The sequence below is a fragment of the Acomys russatus genome, chromosome 12, assembly GCF_903995435.1.
Source record: "Acomys russatus chromosome 12, mAcoRus1.1, whole genome shotgun sequence".
In the NCBI taxonomy this organism is placed as follows: domain Eukaryota; kingdom Metazoa; phylum Chordata; class Mammalia; order Rodentia; family Muridae; genus Acomys; species Acomys russatus.
Genome location: NC_067148.1, coordinates 38,978,175 through 38,996,775, shown reverse-complemented (window position 1 = coordinate 38,996,775; position 18,601 = coordinate 38,978,175). Strand labels below are relative to the sequence as shown.

The window sequence follows — 18,601 nt, the reverse complement described above, 5'->3', positions numbered from 1 at the left end:
TGTACCACCATGCCCCGCTGAGAGGTCATTTCAGGTTTAACTAGAAATCTGATCTCTTTGATAGAAAGCCCCGAGGAAAATTATTCATATCTATTCTAGGAATCTAATTTATCTTAGCTTCTGTTAAACTGCTTGTGCAAACCTTCTCCCCAACCTCAGGTAACCACTTAGCTTAGCTTCTGTTAAACTGCTTGATTGCACCTTCCCCTGCAGCTGCTAAGTGAGATACCAAGATGTGATTTTTTTAAACTCCTTACTCTAAAAACTTGGGACTTGAATACCTAAGTATAGTCCCAGACAGCTGAAATAAAGCTATAAATTGTCTAAGTGTGTTTCAATAGTCATTTCTCCTGGGATCCTCTTAACATTTTGGAGGCCCCAGCAAGATCCCCAGTGATTGGACCCCCCCCAATACTTAGGAGTCTCAGTACCCCTGGGAGAGTGCACTGGCTATAAAGGGTTCCTAGGGGGCAACCTGAAACATTCCAGGGCTCCAGAAAAATTCTGATTGATCATAACCAAGTGCTCCTGAAGCACCAAGCTACCACCCAAAAGGAAAAAGAAAAAGGCTTAGTCAAAAGTCTTCTGGTCTGAACACCTCCAGAGGCACCATCTGGTTAGGAGATGGGAAGTGGAAGTGACCTGGACCCTGGTCTGGGATCTATCTGAGACATCACCCGATGCCCCGGTCTGATCAGGTGTGTGAATGGGTGGAGGGCTCCCTTGGTTGTTTTTTACTATGTATCTCTGTATGATTATGTCTCTCTGTATGTTTCTGTCAGTTCTAGCGGCTGGAGAAACAGATCTAAAATAGAAGGGAGAGTGAGCCTTCCCAAGATTAGAGCTGACTGCCCATGATGCAGCACCCTGCCTTCCCCATTCCTGCTTACAGCTGGTTTCTGCTGTTGCTATGGCTACAGTGGTGGCTTCAGAGCTGGCAGTGGCAGTCACCAGTTTCCCTGTAATAGCAAATGGCTTTCTCTAGTGTGAGACAACCCCCCCACTTGTTCCTCCCCCCCCGCCCCATGCTTAAGACCTTTGCCCTCTACCCTCTTGTTAAACTGAATCTTTTGGCCCTGGCTAGGTTACCCAGAGAAACCTAAACCTACCCCCACCCCCAAGAGGAAACTTACCTTCTTTCCTCCTTGTTTAGTCCCTTGATTGTCACTCAAGGTCCTGGGATCCTGCTCAGTGTGGAGGTGGGAAAGGGCCCAGCCTCTCATCAGGGGGTCCCCTCCCTTCTAAGCAGAGTACACACAGGGAGGAGGAAATAGTTTCCTAAGCTTAGTGCACTAGTTCTCCCTCTCTCTTCTCCTCCCTCCCTGCACCACCTGCTCTAAGCAGCAGGGTGCACCTGGGGAGGGTGTACCCCCAGAACTACTTCCTCATCATGGTTTATGATGTCTCCTTCTCTCACAGTGACTTGTATAATTGGATGACCCAAAACCCTCACTGTCTTCAAAGAAGCCACAGCCCTTATCAGTCTAAGGGACATTGGATATTTTTGGCCAAACATTATTGGAAAGGTTTAAAAGCAGCAAACAAAATGGTACCAATTTATCCAAGACAAGGTAAGTCAGGTTACTCAAGGACCTGATGAATCATCCAATGGGTTGTTTTTTGGGGGGTTTTTAGATTTATTTATTTATTATGTATACAGCATCCTGCTGGCGCCAGATCTCATTATAGTTGGCTATGAGCCACCGTGTGGTTGCTGGGAATTGAACTCAGGACCTTCAGAAGAGCAGGCAGTGCTCTTAACCTCTGAGCCATCTCTCCAGCCCATCCAATGGTTTTTGGATGTGAAACTCATCAGTTATTTATTCCCACAGACCCAAATGCCCACTAACCAGCAAGCCACTAAAATGGCCTTTGTCATGTAAAATGGCCTTTTCATGTAACTGCCCCCGATCATGGGGAAAAAAAGACTCCATAAATAAGAGAGGTTTGGCCTCGATACAGTGGCACACCTGTAATCCCAGCACTCGGAGGCAGAGGCAGGCAGATCTCAGTGAGTTCAAGGCTAGCCTAGTCTACAAAGTGAGTCTAGTCCAGGACAGAGAAACCCTGCTTTAAAAAAAAAAAAAAAAAAAAAAAGAAACCCTGTCTCGAAAACCCCCAAAGGAAAAAAAAAAAAAAGGGGGGGGGGGGGCGGGCAGCATTTGAAGGGATGAATAGATCTCAACTTTTGTAAAATGCTCCGGAAGCTTACAACAGGCAAAATTCAGCCAAAGACATACAGGGAAAGAAACTGTTGTGCGGTGATCACTGCCCTTAGGGCAACAGAGAAGAGAAAATAAGAGAAACAGACAAAACTTACCAACACATCATTTGATAAAGACCTAAGTGCAAATCTGTTGGGATTCAGACAAAAATATCCAGAGTACCCTTATCTGGTATGTAGAAGACCTCTTTATAGCTTCAATCACTGAGAAATGTAGACAGATGACAGAAGGCCTTTTAGAAACCCTCCAAGTGGTCTAGAGAGATGGCTCTGTGGTTAAGAGCACTGTCTGCTCTTCCAAAGGACCCGGGTTCAATTCCCAGCATTCACATGGCAGCTCACAACTGTCTGTAACTCCAGTTCATCTAACACCCTCGCACCAATGCACATCAATTAAATTAATTATAAGAAGAAAAAAGGGCTGTACTCCAGGCCCTGGGGTACAGACTGTAAACCAAGAAGGCTCAGCCGTGTGTCACTCAGATCACACACCTAGGCTACAACCTAGAGGTAGGTAAATAGATGATTTCCCATTACCATATTTCATTCATCCTGCAAATCTCTGTTTCCACACTGAATATGAGATTTTCTGGGAGTAGTTGGATACCGCTGGCTATGGATAATGGGATTTACTAAAATAGCCAAGCCCCTCAACAGCCAGCACCAGGGGTACACAGATTGGCACAGAGTAGAGGACCTACAAAGCCTTGAAATTTGCCCTGGTGTCTATCCCAGGCCTGACACTCCCAGACATTACTGAGCCATTTCACTTGTACATGGATAAAGCCAGAGGCATTGCCTAGGAGGTGCTCACACGAACCCTGAGAACCTGGAAAAGACCTGTGACATCTCTGTAGAAGAGACTTGACTCAGTCACATCCAGATGGTTAAGTATACTGGTAAAAGAAACTGACAAATTAACTTTAGGGCACTAACTATTCCTGACAGCACCACTCTGTTGAGGTCCCAGAGATGGGTGTCTAATGTCTAGGTGACCTAATACAAAGCAAGCCCTGCTTCTAAATCAACCCCACATTTGGTTCCATAAGACAGCAGCCTTCAATCCTGCCAGTCTCCTGATGGATGATGACCCTAGATCCCCTCAATGACTATCTTGAAGTGAGTGACCTGAGCCAGTCCATCAGGCCTGATCTGACTAACAGATATTGTTTACAGATGGAAGTAGTTTCATCCAAAACAAGACCAGTTTTAAGTCTTTTTTTTTTTTTTCCTTTTCTTTTTTTTTGGGGGGGGGGGTCTTTTTTTGTTTGTTTTTTGTTTTGCTTTGTTTTTTATTTTGGTTTTGGTTTTTCGAGACGGGGTTTCCCTGTGTTAACCCTGGCTGTCCTGGACTCGCTTTGTAGACCAGGCTGGCCTCAAACTCCCAGTGATCCACCTGCCTCTGACTCCCGAGTGCTGGGATTAAAGGTATGCGCCACCAAGCCCAGCCCAACTTTTAAGTCTTTAATCAGTAGAACCCTCAGCTTAATAAGATGAGCTTTTAGCTTTAACTTAAGCACTCCACTGAGGGAAAGACCAGGCTATCTGATGCTATTCCTTGCCCAAGCAGGAACTCCATTTGTAAGCCTGGAGACCTCTGTTGCCAGGCTCCACCCCTACACTATTCTGGCTGCCAGGCTTGACCCACTCCTCGAGGTTCAAGAGTGCCTACCCAAGTGTTGACCCCCACCCCAAGACTTCCCTAATGGCTATAACTGTCATTCTCAGCCCCTTGAGATGGGAGAGTAATCAGGCCCCACCCTACTGAAAACAAAATCCCACAAATCCTGAGCTTGCCTTGAGATCAGGCCACATAATCCCTCCAATTCCAGGGTACCCCAAAAAGCATCCTCCAAACTCTATATAAACCCTGTCTTCTGTTCAGTTCTCTTATCACCATATACAATGATAGATGATATGTTTACAATATGTTACAGCCTATGTCCATGGGGCTCTATTCAAGGAAAGAGGATTTGTTAACTTCAGCAGGAAAAGAAATCAAAAATAGAGAAGAAATCTTAGTACTATTGGAAGCTATCTACTTACCCAAGAGGGTGGCTGTTGTTCAATGCCATAGACACTAACAAGGAGATTTCCCCAGAAGCCAGAGGCAAAAGAATGAGTGACTTGGCTACCCAAGAAGCAGCCCTAGAACCAGTGGGGACTCACTAGGTCTTGGCAGCCCTGCCAAAGCCCAGCATATAGGACCGCCAAGAATATATCCCAAGTGAGATTGACTGAGCAAAACAAGAGCTGACCATACAGGGTAAACAAGTATGGTGGATGCTGCTGGACAGCAGACCCATTTTTCTCAGGAGTCTGGGAAGGCAACGGTTATCTAAATCACCTACCTAAGTACTATGAAAACTGCTGAACTCCTCAGACTCAGGTATTATGTCCCAAATTTGGAAAGCCTGATTAAAACACCACTTTTAGATGTGTCACTTGTACTGGGAGAAGCCCCAAATGGGGAAGACACCCCGCACCACCACCACCACCACCACCACCACCACCACCACCCACAAGAGGAAATGGGCCTGGGAAAATTGGATGTTGGATTTTACTGAAATTAGGCCTACTGGTTTTGGCTATAAATATTTGCTGGTTGGTAGACAGCTTCTCAGGTTGGGTGAAGGTCTATCCACCTTGGAACATCAATAGTTAATAAGAAACTTCTTCAGGAAATAATTCCAATTTTTGGACTGCCTCTACATTCCAGATCCAAAATGGTCCTGCCTTCACGGCCAAAGTGTCTCAAAATCTGAAAAGGGTATTAAACATTAATTGGAAATTACACTGTGTGTAAGCTCAGGTCAGGTAGAAAGGATGAATAGAACTCTTAAGGAAACTCTGACCTAATTGATCTTGGAAACTGGCAAAAACTGTTTCTATGCCAACTAATCATGGGTAGTTAAGGAAAATCTTGCCATGGTCAGAGAAAAGCTCAAAGAATAATTGGTATCAGTCCTTGTTTACCTGGTCCCCATGGCAGACCACCTTACTGTCAGCATTAGATAGACCACTGATTCTTATTATGATCAAGCTAGTGATGGGATCCTGCATCCTCAACTGTATGTCCTCAGGACCAGCTATGTCCACCCACCCCCCAAAGGACAAGTGAATGATTTGCTTCATGCCTATAGAACTAGTGGGAATGTGACAGGGGAAAACACTGCAAAGGTTCCTCCATCTTGCATTCCTGCTGTGACCACTTTATGTTTAACTAGAATCGGATATACTTGGTGGAAAGCCCTGGGGAAAAGTATCCAACTCTATTCTAGGAACCTAAGGTCAAGACGCCCCAGCTAACAGTTTCTTTTGGCTTCTGTTGTCATAGCTTGACAACCTGGAGTTCTACTGCCTGCTTGTGCAAACCTCCCCGTGCAGCTGCTGAATGAGATACCAGGATGTAGGTTTTGCCTTTTACTTACTCAGGCAGGCGTGGTGAAACACACACCTTTAATCCCAGCATTAGGGAGGCAGAGGCAGGCGGATAGCTGTGAGTTTGAGGCCAGCCTGATCTACAAAGTTGACTCCAGGACAGCCAAAGTTAAACAGTGAAACCCTCTCTCAAAAAACAAAAACAAACAAAAATCTCCAAACAAACAAACAAACACTGAACACTACCCTTGGGTCCTGAATACGTGCGTATAATCCCAGCCAGATGGAATAAAGACTTTCAATTGGCTATAAACTGCATCTGAGTGGTATCTCTGCTGGGCTCCCTATGACACTTAAGATTCAGACTGCTTTAATCTACCAGGTCTGGTTGTGTTTTAGAATGTTCCAGAGAAGAGAATGAAGACAGGCCTCTCTCCATTTCCCACATGGGAAGTATACCACCCTGACTATCAGGCTCCACTCATTGTCCCAACCTTCACTGAAGGACAGCCCCCTTTTTCCCAGTATAAAATAACACATGCCCCTGTGAGAAAATGCAGGAAAACAGTTTACATAAACTGCAAATTCCCCCCTCCCCCAACACACACACGGAGCCCCAATATCATCTTCCCTCAGAATGCTGTTTTTCACACAGCTAAAGTACATTCTGCAAACTCGACTTTGCTGTGCTATTTCCCAACAGCACAAAGCACTGTTCCATTCCTATTCCTCAATCACCTGCACAGCAGGCTGCATTAGCCTATACCTGCTCTGGCTTGCTCAGTCAGTTGTTCTGTGTGACTGGGGCCAGGGTATGCCTGTACCCTCACAACCTTGTGAGGGTGAAATACATACATATATACATACATACATACATGGAGGGGGGGGAGAGTGACCACGCAAGCGCATAGGCCAGCACTTAATACTAGTCAGCTCTATCATTTACTCACTGACAGTGACCTGGAAAGGTCTGATGAATTGCTTTTTAAGACTTATTTTCTTTTTCATGTTATGTACGTTTTTGTCCCTGTATGGGCATGTGCACATGCCTGCAGATTACAGACGTGTTCAGACCTCCTGAAGCTAGAGTTGCAGGGAGCTGAGAGCACCTGACGTGGATGTTGGGAATAATAGGCACTCTTAACCCTCAGCCATCTCTACAGCCCTTGACAATGGCCGTTGACGTTGCTAGATGTTTGCTCGTCTGAGATAAGGTATCAACTGTGTAGACCAAGATGGCTTTGAACTCAGAGATCTGCCTGCCTCTGTCTCCCAAGTGCTAGAACTAAAGTGTACACCACCACACCCAGTTTGACATGTTCTTGTTTGCTTGTTGTTTGTTTTTCAAGACAGGATTTCTCTGTGTAGCCCTGGCTGTCCTGGAATTCTCTTTATAGACCAGGCTGGCCTCGAATTTACAGAGAGATCTGCCTGCCTCTGTCTTCCGAGTAATGAGATTAAAAGCATGTGCCACCACACCTGGACTTGACATGTTCTTTTAATGTGAGGCAGTTGGCAACTTTGGTTTGATTTGGTGCTGGAAATAGAGAGCACAGTTTCACATATGCTGAGCATGTGCACACTTCATAGCCTTGACAACATTGGGTTCTCCTTGTCCACTTGAAGCATGAAAGCATCCAGCCATATACAGAAAGGAGCCCAGTAGCTCTCCCAAATTCCCTTTACTCAAAAGGTTTTTAAAAATACCTCAAACAGGCCGGGCGTGGTGGCGCACGCCTTTAATCCCAGCACTCGGGAGGCAGAGGCAGGCTGATCGCTGTGAGTTGGAGGCCAGCCTGGTCTACAAAGAGAGTCCAGGACAGCCAAGACTACACAGAGAAACTCTGACTCAAAAACAAAAAACAAAAGATCTGAGTCAAACAAAAAAGAGTACTCAGAGCTCAGTGGAGAAGGGCAAGATTTGCTTTTGAATATTCTGATTGTTGCACTAGTCAAACCATTAATCCCACCACTTGGGAGAACAAAGCAGGAGGATCACCAATTCCTGGACAGCCTGAGCTACATAGTGAATTCTTGGACAGCCTGGGCTACAGATCAAGACCCTGTCTCAACAACAAAAACAACAACAACCCCAAAAACCTCCACTGACAGCCTGATATGATGTCACTAGGAGGTGGCCGTGGGGAAATCATTAAGAGTTGAGAGCCCAGCTGAGACACACAGTGAGACCCTGTACCAAAATAAAATAAGCAAACAAAAACTCCAGAAGTATCAAGACAACAAACTCAAAAAAAAAAAAAAAAAAAAAAAAGACAACAGACTCTTCCTAGAAACCACTTTCAATGGACACTGCACTTGAGACTACAGCTGGATAGCTGAGACAGCTGACCACCTCATGGACTGTACTTCACACCAGATAAAAATAACTCCAAACAGTCAGATTAAACATAAGAACTGCAACAATAAAGCTTCAGAAGTCCATGGGACTGTATCGTCCTTGGGTTTGGATACGGCTTCTTAAAATATAACACCAAAAGAAGCAGCCAAAAAATGAACAAGATTTATCTAAAATCAAAAACTTTTGTAGATGGAAATGATAGTACAGGCTTAGAACCCTAGCACTTGGGAGGCTGCAACTGAAGGACAGAAAGTTTGAAACCAGACAGGTCTTAGTAAGATCTAAAAAGGAGAGAAAAGGGAAGGGAGAGATGCTGGGACCCTCTTCAATTCTTCCATAAATACAAAGCACCGTTCATCAGGCAATCAGAGTGGAGTTCAAACTGGAGGCAGGTGATTCCTCCCAATCCTGACCACAGCCCACCTGGGATGCACCCGATCGAGCCAGGCAGAGGTGGGGGTAGGAGACGGCTAAATACCCACAACTTAAGGACAAAATCTACAATGGACACTGGAAGTGGAACTGCACAGGTGAGCTACATAGCTAAGGCCAGTCTGAGGGTGTTCAGCATTTCTTCAGGAGCCACACACATGGTGGTTCCAACTAAAATGAAATACAATGGAGAACGTAGGTAAACTAAAGAAAATATATGCCATAAAGTATGTGCATGAATATGAAATGAATTATTATAGAATATAAAAGGCTGTTTTAGAAAATGCATGCTGTTGAGTTGGAGGAGTGGCAAAGTAGACAGCTTGCCAAACATGGGTGAGACCTTTGGACCATTTGAGGATTGAGAGGGAGATGGGGGTTGGGGAGCAGAGGAAAGAAAGAGAGTGGAGAAAAAGGCAAGGTGGGGGAAGGAAGCATGCACATGTGCTTCTCTTCACTAGTAAGACCCAGGAAGACAGTGCCTTTATTAGAAAATAAAATTAATCATTTCTCAAAAGACAGGGAACACCAAAATGAGAACAGGATGAAATTTAAAAGACAACAAGCTAAAATAAAGGCCAAGATTAGAAAAAGCAAAATTCATCACACAACAGCAGAATTAAAATCCAATCCCAGCACTTGGGAGGCAGAGGCAGGTGGATCCTCTGTGAGTTCAAGGTCAGACTGGTCTATAAATCAAGTACAGGATAGCCAAGGCTACACAGAAACCCTGTCTCAAAAAAATAAAAAATAAAACTTAAAAGAAAAAGACAAAAAAGAAAAAAAAAAGCTCTCAGGTCAGAAAAACAAGGCTCAATGGGAAAACATCGTTATCCCTGGAACTTATGAGCACCAGCTACCCAAAGTCATGTCTAGCCTACATACACAAACATATACACAATACACACAAAATAATAAGTAAAAATTTTACATTAAAAATAACCAGGTAGCTGAGCATGGTGGCACACTCTTTTAATCCCAGCATGTGGTAGGCAGAGGCAGGCAGATCACTGTGAGTTTGAGGCCAGCCTGGTCTACAAAGCAAGTCCAGGACAGTCGAGGCTACACAGAGAAATCCTGGGGTGGGGAAGCTCAGGTGATATACACCTTTGATCTCAATGCTGAGGAAATAGAGGCAGGCAGATCTCTCTGAGCTCATGGTCAGCGTAGGCTATGCAGTGAGTTCCAGGCCAGCCAGAGCCATATAGCGAGACAGAGTGAAAACCAAAAACTAAAAATTTAAAACAAAACCCATGACTGGCCAGATGTCACATGCCTATACTAGCATTTAGGAGATAAAAGCAGAAGGATCTCAAGTTTGAGGTCAGCCTGGACTGCACACATAGTGAGAGTCTGCCAAAAGAGAGGGTCTAGGGGAGACAACAACAACATAAATGTGGAATAAATGACAGCACAGAGGGCATGCCATTGTACACACTCAGAAAAGTATTACAAATATTAAAGGCTAAAAATCGTGTATAAAGACTGGAAAGTTACATTTGCACAATACCCAAGAAGCCCCAGAGAACTTGCTAACTGCAAAGAACCCTACAAATCCATGAAAATATCTAATGATAACATCTCAAAGGGACAAGATTACAGGACACAGCCTCTGTTGGGATGCACAACAGAGTTCAGAGCTTCCCACATGCAAAGCTTCCCCTAAGGCCAGCCTGGATCCTAAGGAGTCTGAGACCTCTCACTTCCAGGTTACAGGAAACAGAGGATAGAAGAACAATGTGAAAGGGCCATAAGGAAGCAATCAGATCTTACATGACAGCTGCTCTTATCTCTTCAGTATTTACTGTCATGGTGGGGAGAAGGGAGGGAGGGGACTGTTCTCACTTAATAAACTAGAGCCAAGATAACCAGGTCAGCCGGCACTGGGAAGCAGAGACAGGCAGATCTCTGTGAACTCAAGGCCAGCCTAGTCTACAGAGTCTAGGACAGCCAAGGCTACACCGAGAAACATGTCTCCAATAAAATAAAAGTTGGGCGGTGATGGCACACGCCTTGAGTCCCAGCACTTGGGAGGCAGAGGCAGGCTGATCTGAGTTGGAGGCCAGCCTAGTCTACAGAGTGAGTTCCAGGACAGCCAGGGCTACACAGAGAAACCCTGTCTCGAAAAAACAAAAAACAAAAAACAAAAGATAACCCCATCAACGCCCCAAGAAGGATGTCATAAAAGACCATTGGGTTCAATCAGGGAAATGCAAAAAGTATCTGGATGTCTGATGTTTGTGTGTTACCATTAAGGTTAGGTGCAAAGGCCTAACGTGGTAAAGGAAAAGCTATGGTGTTTGGAGATGGCCCACAGCCCACTCTTCCGCTGAAACGAAGTCACTCATCTTCCCTTCACTGCAGCTGCTCTCCTTCTTGTCCCACCTCTCTTCCCTACCCTTCCTCCTATCTTGGAGCAGCATAATCCATTGTCACCCTGACTTGACTCTAGGCTGGGATAAACTGTCCCCAGAGCTGCCACATGGTGATTGGGGCTGGGTAGAGAGGAGGAAAAAGCTTCATCCAGGATAGCACACAGAGGTGGAGGTGATCAGAGCAAAATCCCCAAACTGGTCCTTATTCACTCACAGCGCTGCCTCAGAGAAGGGCCCCATTGCATCATGAGTCATCAACCTCCTCTTCCCCAACACCCACACCAAGACAGCAGAATCCTCTCTTATCCCTCTCTCAAACCCAGCTAACTCCACCTTGGCGCAGGTTGCTATCATCCATACCCATTTGGATTGGCAGCATCTTCTCACAGGGGTGAGAAGGCATCCTGTTAATCCAAGTCCTATTATCAGACTTCTTACCTCTAAACACGGCTTCCAACACTCACCAGCCTCCTTACTCCTGTGCCTGTTAACTGATGGAGATTTTCCTCTAGATGTGACTCCAGCTACATCCTATCAACACTGAACTCGATTGTTTGGCTGATTGGGTGGAGTTAGTTGGGGCTTTTTTTTTTTTGGTTGGTTGGTCAGCTGATTGTTAGTTGGGACTCTAAGTGTTTTAATCTGTGGCCCCACCTGTCCTCACTCACAAGCCTGCTCAGCCTCCTGAGTGTTGGGATTACAGCTGCATATGGTTTGGTTTGGGTTTTGGGGTTTTTTGGGTTTTTTTTTTTTTTTTTTTTTTGGAGGGGGCAGGTTGTTTGTTTGTTTTTGCTACCACTCAACTCAAAAAGTATTTCCAGCTTTCTTTGACCGATCAATTGCTTAGAAATCGAGTCCTAAATTTCCAGATACAATCTCAAGATTTCTTTGTATTAATTCTACTGTTACCAGAAAACATATTCTGTATAGTTACATTCTTATGAACATCGTTGAAGCCAATATTATGAGGAATTTTGACAAATATGTCTATACATTTGAGAACGAAGTTCTGTGACTGTTGGGTATAGTAGTCTATCCACGTTGTTCAATTCTGATCCACTTTTACATTCTTTTCATGGTCTGCTCTGTCCTAACACCTCCTGAGGCACATACATCAAATTATTGCACTATGAAGCTGTGTGTACAGTGATGCACACCTACAATCCCAGCACTGGAGAGATTGAGGAACGAGAACTGCTGTGAATTTGAGACCAACAAGAGCTACATAACAAGACACTGCCTCAAAATAGCAAATCCTGCTATGATTTAGGGAAGGGCCAGCGTTGTTATTGTTGTTTTCAAGCAAGGCCTCAAGTATCCCAGGCTAGTCTCAAACTCACCACCCAGCTAAGGGTGACCGTCACCCTCTAACCCTTCTGCCTCTACCTCTCCTGGAAATGCAACGGGTGGTGTGCCACCAGATTGTTGATATTTGAGATTCCTGTTATATTTGGGTTAATTTTTCTTTCATGTAGCTTGAAGTTGTATTATTAGGTACCTAAAAGTTTCTCACAAGTTTGGGGTTGGTGGTTTTCTTGGGTGTTTCTGTTTGTTTGCTTTTTGTTTTTTGTTGTTGTTGTTGGTGGTGGTGGTGGTGGTGGTGGTGGGGGTTTTTTGTTTGTTTGTTTTTTGTTTTGGTTTTCTGAGACAGGGTTTCTCTGTGTACACCAGGCTGGCCTAGAACTCACACAGATCCAACTGCCTCTGTCTCCTGAGTGCTGGGTTTAAAGGCATGCACCGCCATGCCCCAATATTCTCACAAGTTTTTAATTACTGAACCTAAAGCCTTTTTATAAAGTCATTTATCAGTATAATATCTTTATGTATGATAACTTTGGCCTTCGCCTGTTTTATTGGGTAGTAAAGCTAATACATCAAATTTCTTTTGGTTAGTCACTGTATTACTTTCTCTATTTATTTTCAATCACTTTACACCTGTGCTTTATATGTGTCATTTTATTTTTGTTAAGAGATTTATTTATTTATTAGTATGTATACAGTACTCTGCCTGCACGTACACCTGCAGGCCAGAGGAGCATCAGATCACATTATAGATGGTTTGTGAGGCACCATGTGGGTGCTGGGAATTGAACTCAGGACCTCTGGAAGAACAGTTAGTGCTCTTAACCACCAAGCCATCTCTCCAGCCCTGTTTCCTTTCTTTTTAGGTATTGCATTTATATATTTATTGGGAGTGGAGGGAAGCTTGTACTGTGGTATGCATGTGGAAGTCAGATGACAACATCCTGGTACTGACTTTCTCCTTTCACAGTGTGGGATTTAGGACTGAACTCAGGTCACTGGGATTAGTGGAAGCCGCTTTCCCCTCGTAGCCATCTCACCAGCCCCAGGTATTCTTCATGTCCTCAGGCTTCCTTGTGGCTACTTCCTTTATAACTACCCTTCTGGGCCACTGCAGTTTCTTAGGTATGTCTACTCTTCCACTGATTGCTTAGTTTATGACAATCTTCATTCTTAGAATCTTCATTTGATTATTGTGTGCCTTTAATCCCAGCACTCAGGAGGCAGAGGCAGGCAGATCACTGTAAGTTCTATGAGTTTGAGGCCAGCCTGGTCTACAAAGCGAGTTCAAGACAGCCATGATAACATAGAGAAACTCTGCCTTGGGGAAAAAAAAAAAAAAGCTTGGGGAGGGGTGGGGGGATGATAGCAAACACCTTTAACCCCAGCACTTGGGAGGCAGAGGTAGGTGGATCTTTGTGAGTTCCAGGTGAGCCAGGCCAGCCAAGCCTACACAGAGAAACCCTGCCTCGAAAAAAAAAAGAAAGAAAGAGAAAAAACAGTCAAGAGCAGAAGTAACCCTAATATCCATTAACTGATAAATGTATAAAATGAAGTCTATCTCTACTGTGGAATAATAAGTAATAAAAAGGGATGTGGGGCTGGAGAGATGGCTCAGAGGTTAAAAGAACTGGTTGCTCTTCCAAATGTTCTGAGTTCAATTCCCAGCAACTACATGGTGGCCCACAAACATCTATAATGTCCTCTTTTGGCCTGCAGCATCCATGCAGGCAGAACACTTTATACAAAATAAATAAATCTTTTAAAAGGGATGTGGCACTGACACACACTATAAAACTTGGAGGAATCCTGAAAACTTACTAAATGTAAGTACAATGATATATGTATGTGTGAGTACTCTAATAAAACTCATCATTTTACATGCTAAATCTTTTTTTAAAAAATAAATATGCTGGGCTGGAGAGGTGGCTCAGCGGTTAAGAGCACTGCCTGCTCTTCCGAAGGTCCCGAGTTCAATTCCCAGCAACCACATGGTGGCTCACAATCATCTTTAATGATATCTGGTGCCCTCTTCCCGCCTACAGTTGTACAAGCTGACAAACATCGTATATATAATAAATAAATAAATCTTTAAAAATAAAATAAAAAATAAATATGCTTAATGATAGAAACAAAACACAAAAGACAGCATACTAAATGACTCTAGGTCTAGAAAATAATCAGCATGGACAAGCATAGAGACAGAAATTACATGAGTGGTTGCCTAAGGTTGAGGGAGCTAAGAGGGAACCAGTGAAGAAAATATTCTAAAATTGGCTATGGTGGTGGTTGCACAACTGTAAATATACTGAAAGCCACCCAACTGTCCAGCCTTTGTTTTGTTTTCGTAAGATAAGATCTTATTAACATAGCCCAGGATTTTCTAGACCCTCCTGCCTCAGCCTCCAGAGCATCTGGGACTTAAAAAATGTGTGCCATTATGCACAGATGAACCCCAGTCCTTACATGAGTAAATTGAATGACATGTGAGTTATTGTCTCTTTTTTCTTTATTTATTTTGAGACATGGCTAGTTTCCAAGGATGAACCTAACCCCTGATTCTCCTGCTCCTACATCCAACCACTGAGACTATGGTAGGGCCCCCATCAAACCTGGTTTATGTGATGCAGGGCTTCACACATGCTGGATAAGCACTCTGCCCACTGAGCTACCTTCCCAGCCAGAGCTGTGCTTCATAAGCTTGAGCTTTTCAAGGCTTTTAAAACTTGAGGGCTGGGGAGTAGCTAGCTCATCTGGTAGACAATTTATATAGCACTAAGGCCCTAACTGTAATTCCCAGGGCTGCAAAAACTATGAGTGGTGGGGCATGTAGCACCCACTCAAAAAGTAGGACAAAAGATCAGAAGCTCAAGGTCATCCTCAGCTATATAGCAAGTTTAAGGCTTGCCTGGACTACGTGACACCTTGTCCTTTCAAACAGTAAAATAAAAAATAAAACTTGAACCCTTTACTTAATTTCTATTAGTTTTCATTTCACAAAGAAAAACAAAGCTTTACATTTGAATTCAGAAACACAAACATTTCTTTGGGGGTGTAGTGGCTCATGACTTTAATCCCAGCATGGGTGGAGGGTGTAGAAGCAGGCAAATCTCTAAGTTTGAGGGCAGCCTGTTCTACAAACTTAGTCCAGGACAGGCAAGGCTACACAGAGAAGCCCTGTCTTGAAACATCCCCCCCCCCAAAAAAATCTACTACACACATCGAATTTTCAGGGTGGGCTTAGAGGAAAACTCTCAGAAGGCTTTATGACCAGAAGATGCACATGGAGCCTGGTAAGGCTTTTTTCTCTACAGGACTGCCTTAGGGTCTTCTCACACCATACTTCCTGGACAGTAGCAGCAACAACTTTAGGAGCCTGTAAAAATACACATTCTAAGGCCCACCCAGTCCTGCCCAACCAATATGAAGGAGTTAATAGGATTCCCAAGAGATGTGTCTCAACACTAAAATCTGAGGACCACTCCCAAATTCTCTCCTCAGTTAAGATGGCTAAAGCTTGAAGTAGACGAATGATTTTGAAAACCTGCCATACATACAGCTCTGATCCTGGGCCAGTTGGTCCTCTGATCCATCCCTGGTTCTCCCGCTGTATTTCCAGCTGCAGAGGAGGTGACCCTTACAGGCAGGATGCCCAGGCAGGAAGGGTGCATGTAGTAGTAGCTCTGCCCTTCAGGGCTCTAACAAATGGGGCTCCACAGTCCCCATTTCTAGAGGAGCCCATTGCCCCTGGACTCTGATGTGGTCTCCTTGTTTTGACCTTTGTCCCTCCACAGTGGCTTCCTGCACGTTGCTTCATCTCTGGATTGCTTCATTGCCTGCAGCTTCCTCTCTGCTCTTCAGCACACGTGCCACAGCTCTCCCCCGCCCCCACCCCCGGCACTAAACTCCTCTGGCAAAACATTAAGAGCGGGTTCTGATCACACCATTTGGAAATTTGCACTATGAACCACACGCCTATATACCTGAAAACATTTGTGAATGTCTTCTGTGCTACAAAGGGGAATTACTGCACACAGTGAACCTCACATTTCCCACACCCTAACAAGCTCTAACAAACCCAGAAGGAAAAAAAATCAGCCTTGAGCTATCTGTACAGCAGATGTGAACGTATTCCGAATGCAAGGCCTCGAGGTGTATTTTTAACACCACAACCGTCACTCCCCCCACCAACCAGAACAGCTGGTATAGCAGCTATTGTTTTCATCCTGAGGAAAGGCAGAGAGACACCTCCTGACCAATAAAATTCTGGACTCACTGGAATCTCAGAGGAGTCCACCCTCTCCACGGTGATCTTGGCCTTCATTCATTCCCTTCCGTCACAGGATCTGATCTGCCTAACACCAGTACCTATCTGAAGGATCAAGCACTAGGAAAGGGCATTCCCATCAGTATCAGGGCTCCCTAATCATGTTCCTGGGGCACATCTGCTCATCATCCCATGCTTAGGATGGCCTTCAGCAGTGCTCTCTTGCAGGCTGGTCCTTCCTATCTGGCCCTCACTGACCTTTCCCGCCTCTTCCACTCAATCTGACCCGCTGGCCATTCCAGGTGTGCCTAAACCTTCAGACACTGCGTCCAAATCTTCTGCAGCATCTACCATGTTATACCATCCCATGTGACCCCCTAGAAGGAAAAACTGTCTCTTATCAGTGAGAGCCTCGCCAAGATTCAAACCCAGACCCATGTTGTACTACTCTGCCACCCTAGGCAATTCACTTAACTGCTCCACTTCAGTTTCCAATCCGTAAGAGCACAATAAGGGATACTGGGGGCTCGCTGGGTTATCACCAATTCTATATATAAATTCACCCAAGCGATGTGCTCAAAGCTAGCCCAAGAGAAATTGAAGAATACACACAACTGTTCTATCATCACTGAGACTGTTACTGATACAGCTGAAATAACACAGGTGTTCTGTCCCATGTGCTGAATAACCGGGGTACCTCACAACAGTGTTAACACGTCAGCCCCTAAATGACACCACAGTCGCGGCAAGTAACAGAGGCTGACAGATGATAAAGCAAGAAATGGCTCTTCCAGTAAAGGGTAACTAACTGGCCTCGGAGGAAAAGCGCACTGCAGCAAGATGAGCAAGCCCGTGCCAGCCGGAACTGCCAGGGTTGCCCCCACAGTGGCAACCTGCTCCCGGCCACCTGTCCAGCCACCTGCCCGAGGAAGCCCTTCCAACAAGGAGGGCTCACCTCAGAAGAAACCATACGCAGCTTTCAGAGGAACCAAAAAAGGAAAAAGCAAAGAGTGCAACTTTATTCTTAAGGAAAGAAAACCAAAAAAGCATGCGTCTCTCGGCACTGCATCCCGAGCGGCTGGAGTTCTCCGCCGAGAGTTCTGTGCCCAGCGGGTGAGGAGTCGCGGCTTTCCCAAGGAGGGAAGGAGGAAGGGAGAGAGGGAGGGAGAAGCGGCCACTACACACGCAGCCCTTCCCTTTCGGAACATAGGGGTGAGGACCCCGCAGCCGGGTGGGCACTGGAGGGTGAGGCCAACACAGGTGAGTGCACCAGGTGCTAAGATGTGCAGACCCCCGGGCCTCCGGCAGCGCGCGCCTGCGGCCCCCGCAGCGGCCCCAGTAGCACGCCGGGCCTCAGTCTCCTCAGCGGCGGCGCCCACCTGAGCCCAGTCCCCGCAGCCCCTTCCCTCGGCCCGTTCCCCAAGGCCCGTTACACGGCGGCGCGATCCGCCCGGATGCAGCGACCGCGGGACCTCCGGCCGGGCAGGGCCTGGGCCGCCACTCAAACACGGTCACGGGCCTCGGCAGGGACCGCGGCGTGAGGGGCGCGCGCCCGGCCGACGCCGCGGGCTCACCTTCTGCCTGATCTGACCCGACGTGGACACCTTACGGATGAGCTTCTGTGGGGAGCCGGGCTCGGCCTCGGGTTCACTGTCGGACGACTCCTCCGGCGGCGGCGGCGGAGGCGGCTGAGGCGGACCCGGCGGAGGGGCGCCCGCCGCCGCCGCCATGCTGCCCGGCCAGCGCGCGCGCCGCGGGGGGGCGGGGCGGGGATGGGATGGGATGGGATGGGCCGAGCGTCTGGGGCGGGGCGGGGCCTGGGGCGGGGCATAGAAGCCGGCCACCGGACCCTACCGCGCCCCCGTAGGCAGTGGACGCAGACGCAGGCTTCTCGGTCTCTCGCTGGGTTGTTTCTGTTGCCTGACCTATCTCTTTCCTTGTGTTGTCTTCTGTTTCTGTTTCTTGCCTCTAAGTACAATTTTTTCCCACACTCGAATGTAAGTAACCTCTAGGAGGCCGCTGGACTCTGTTGCAGAGTGGATGCGAGCGTTCATGTACACCCGGAGGGAGAGAAGACAGAACTTCCGTTAAGGCCACTGTTAAAGAGTTATGGAGAAAGTAAGCCGGACTAGCCCCTGATGGGGGAACCGTGTTCTAAGCAGAGGCCAGATCTGTGCAAAGGCCTAGAGTCAAAAGAGAAGGGAAGCTGGGGTTTGGGGATTTGGGGGGGGGGCAGATGTGGGTAGCAGAAATAAAACAGG

The 18,601-nt window shown here is 46.1% G+C and overlaps 1 protein-coding gene across 3 annotated transcripts in view; it reads right to left on the bottom strand.

Annotated features, from left to right (window-relative positions):
• Positions 1-18,072, bottom strand: part of Dgkd (diacylglycerol kinase delta) — an 87,547-nt gene extending 69,475 nt beyond the window's left edge. For 2 of the 3 annotated variants that reach the window (XM_051154275.1, XM_051154277.1), the window contains exon 1: positions 17,915-18,072. In XM_051154275.1, coding sequence (XP_051010232.1) covers positions 17,915-18,070 — 156 coding nt within the window. In that variant the 5' untranslated portion in view covers positions 18,071-18,072. Of the gene's footprint in view, positions 1-15,630; positions 15,887-17,914 lie in introns of those variants that run through there. The other variant, XM_051154276.1, reaches the window with a different exon arrangement.
• Positions 18,073-18,601: the final 529 nt, after the last annotated feature.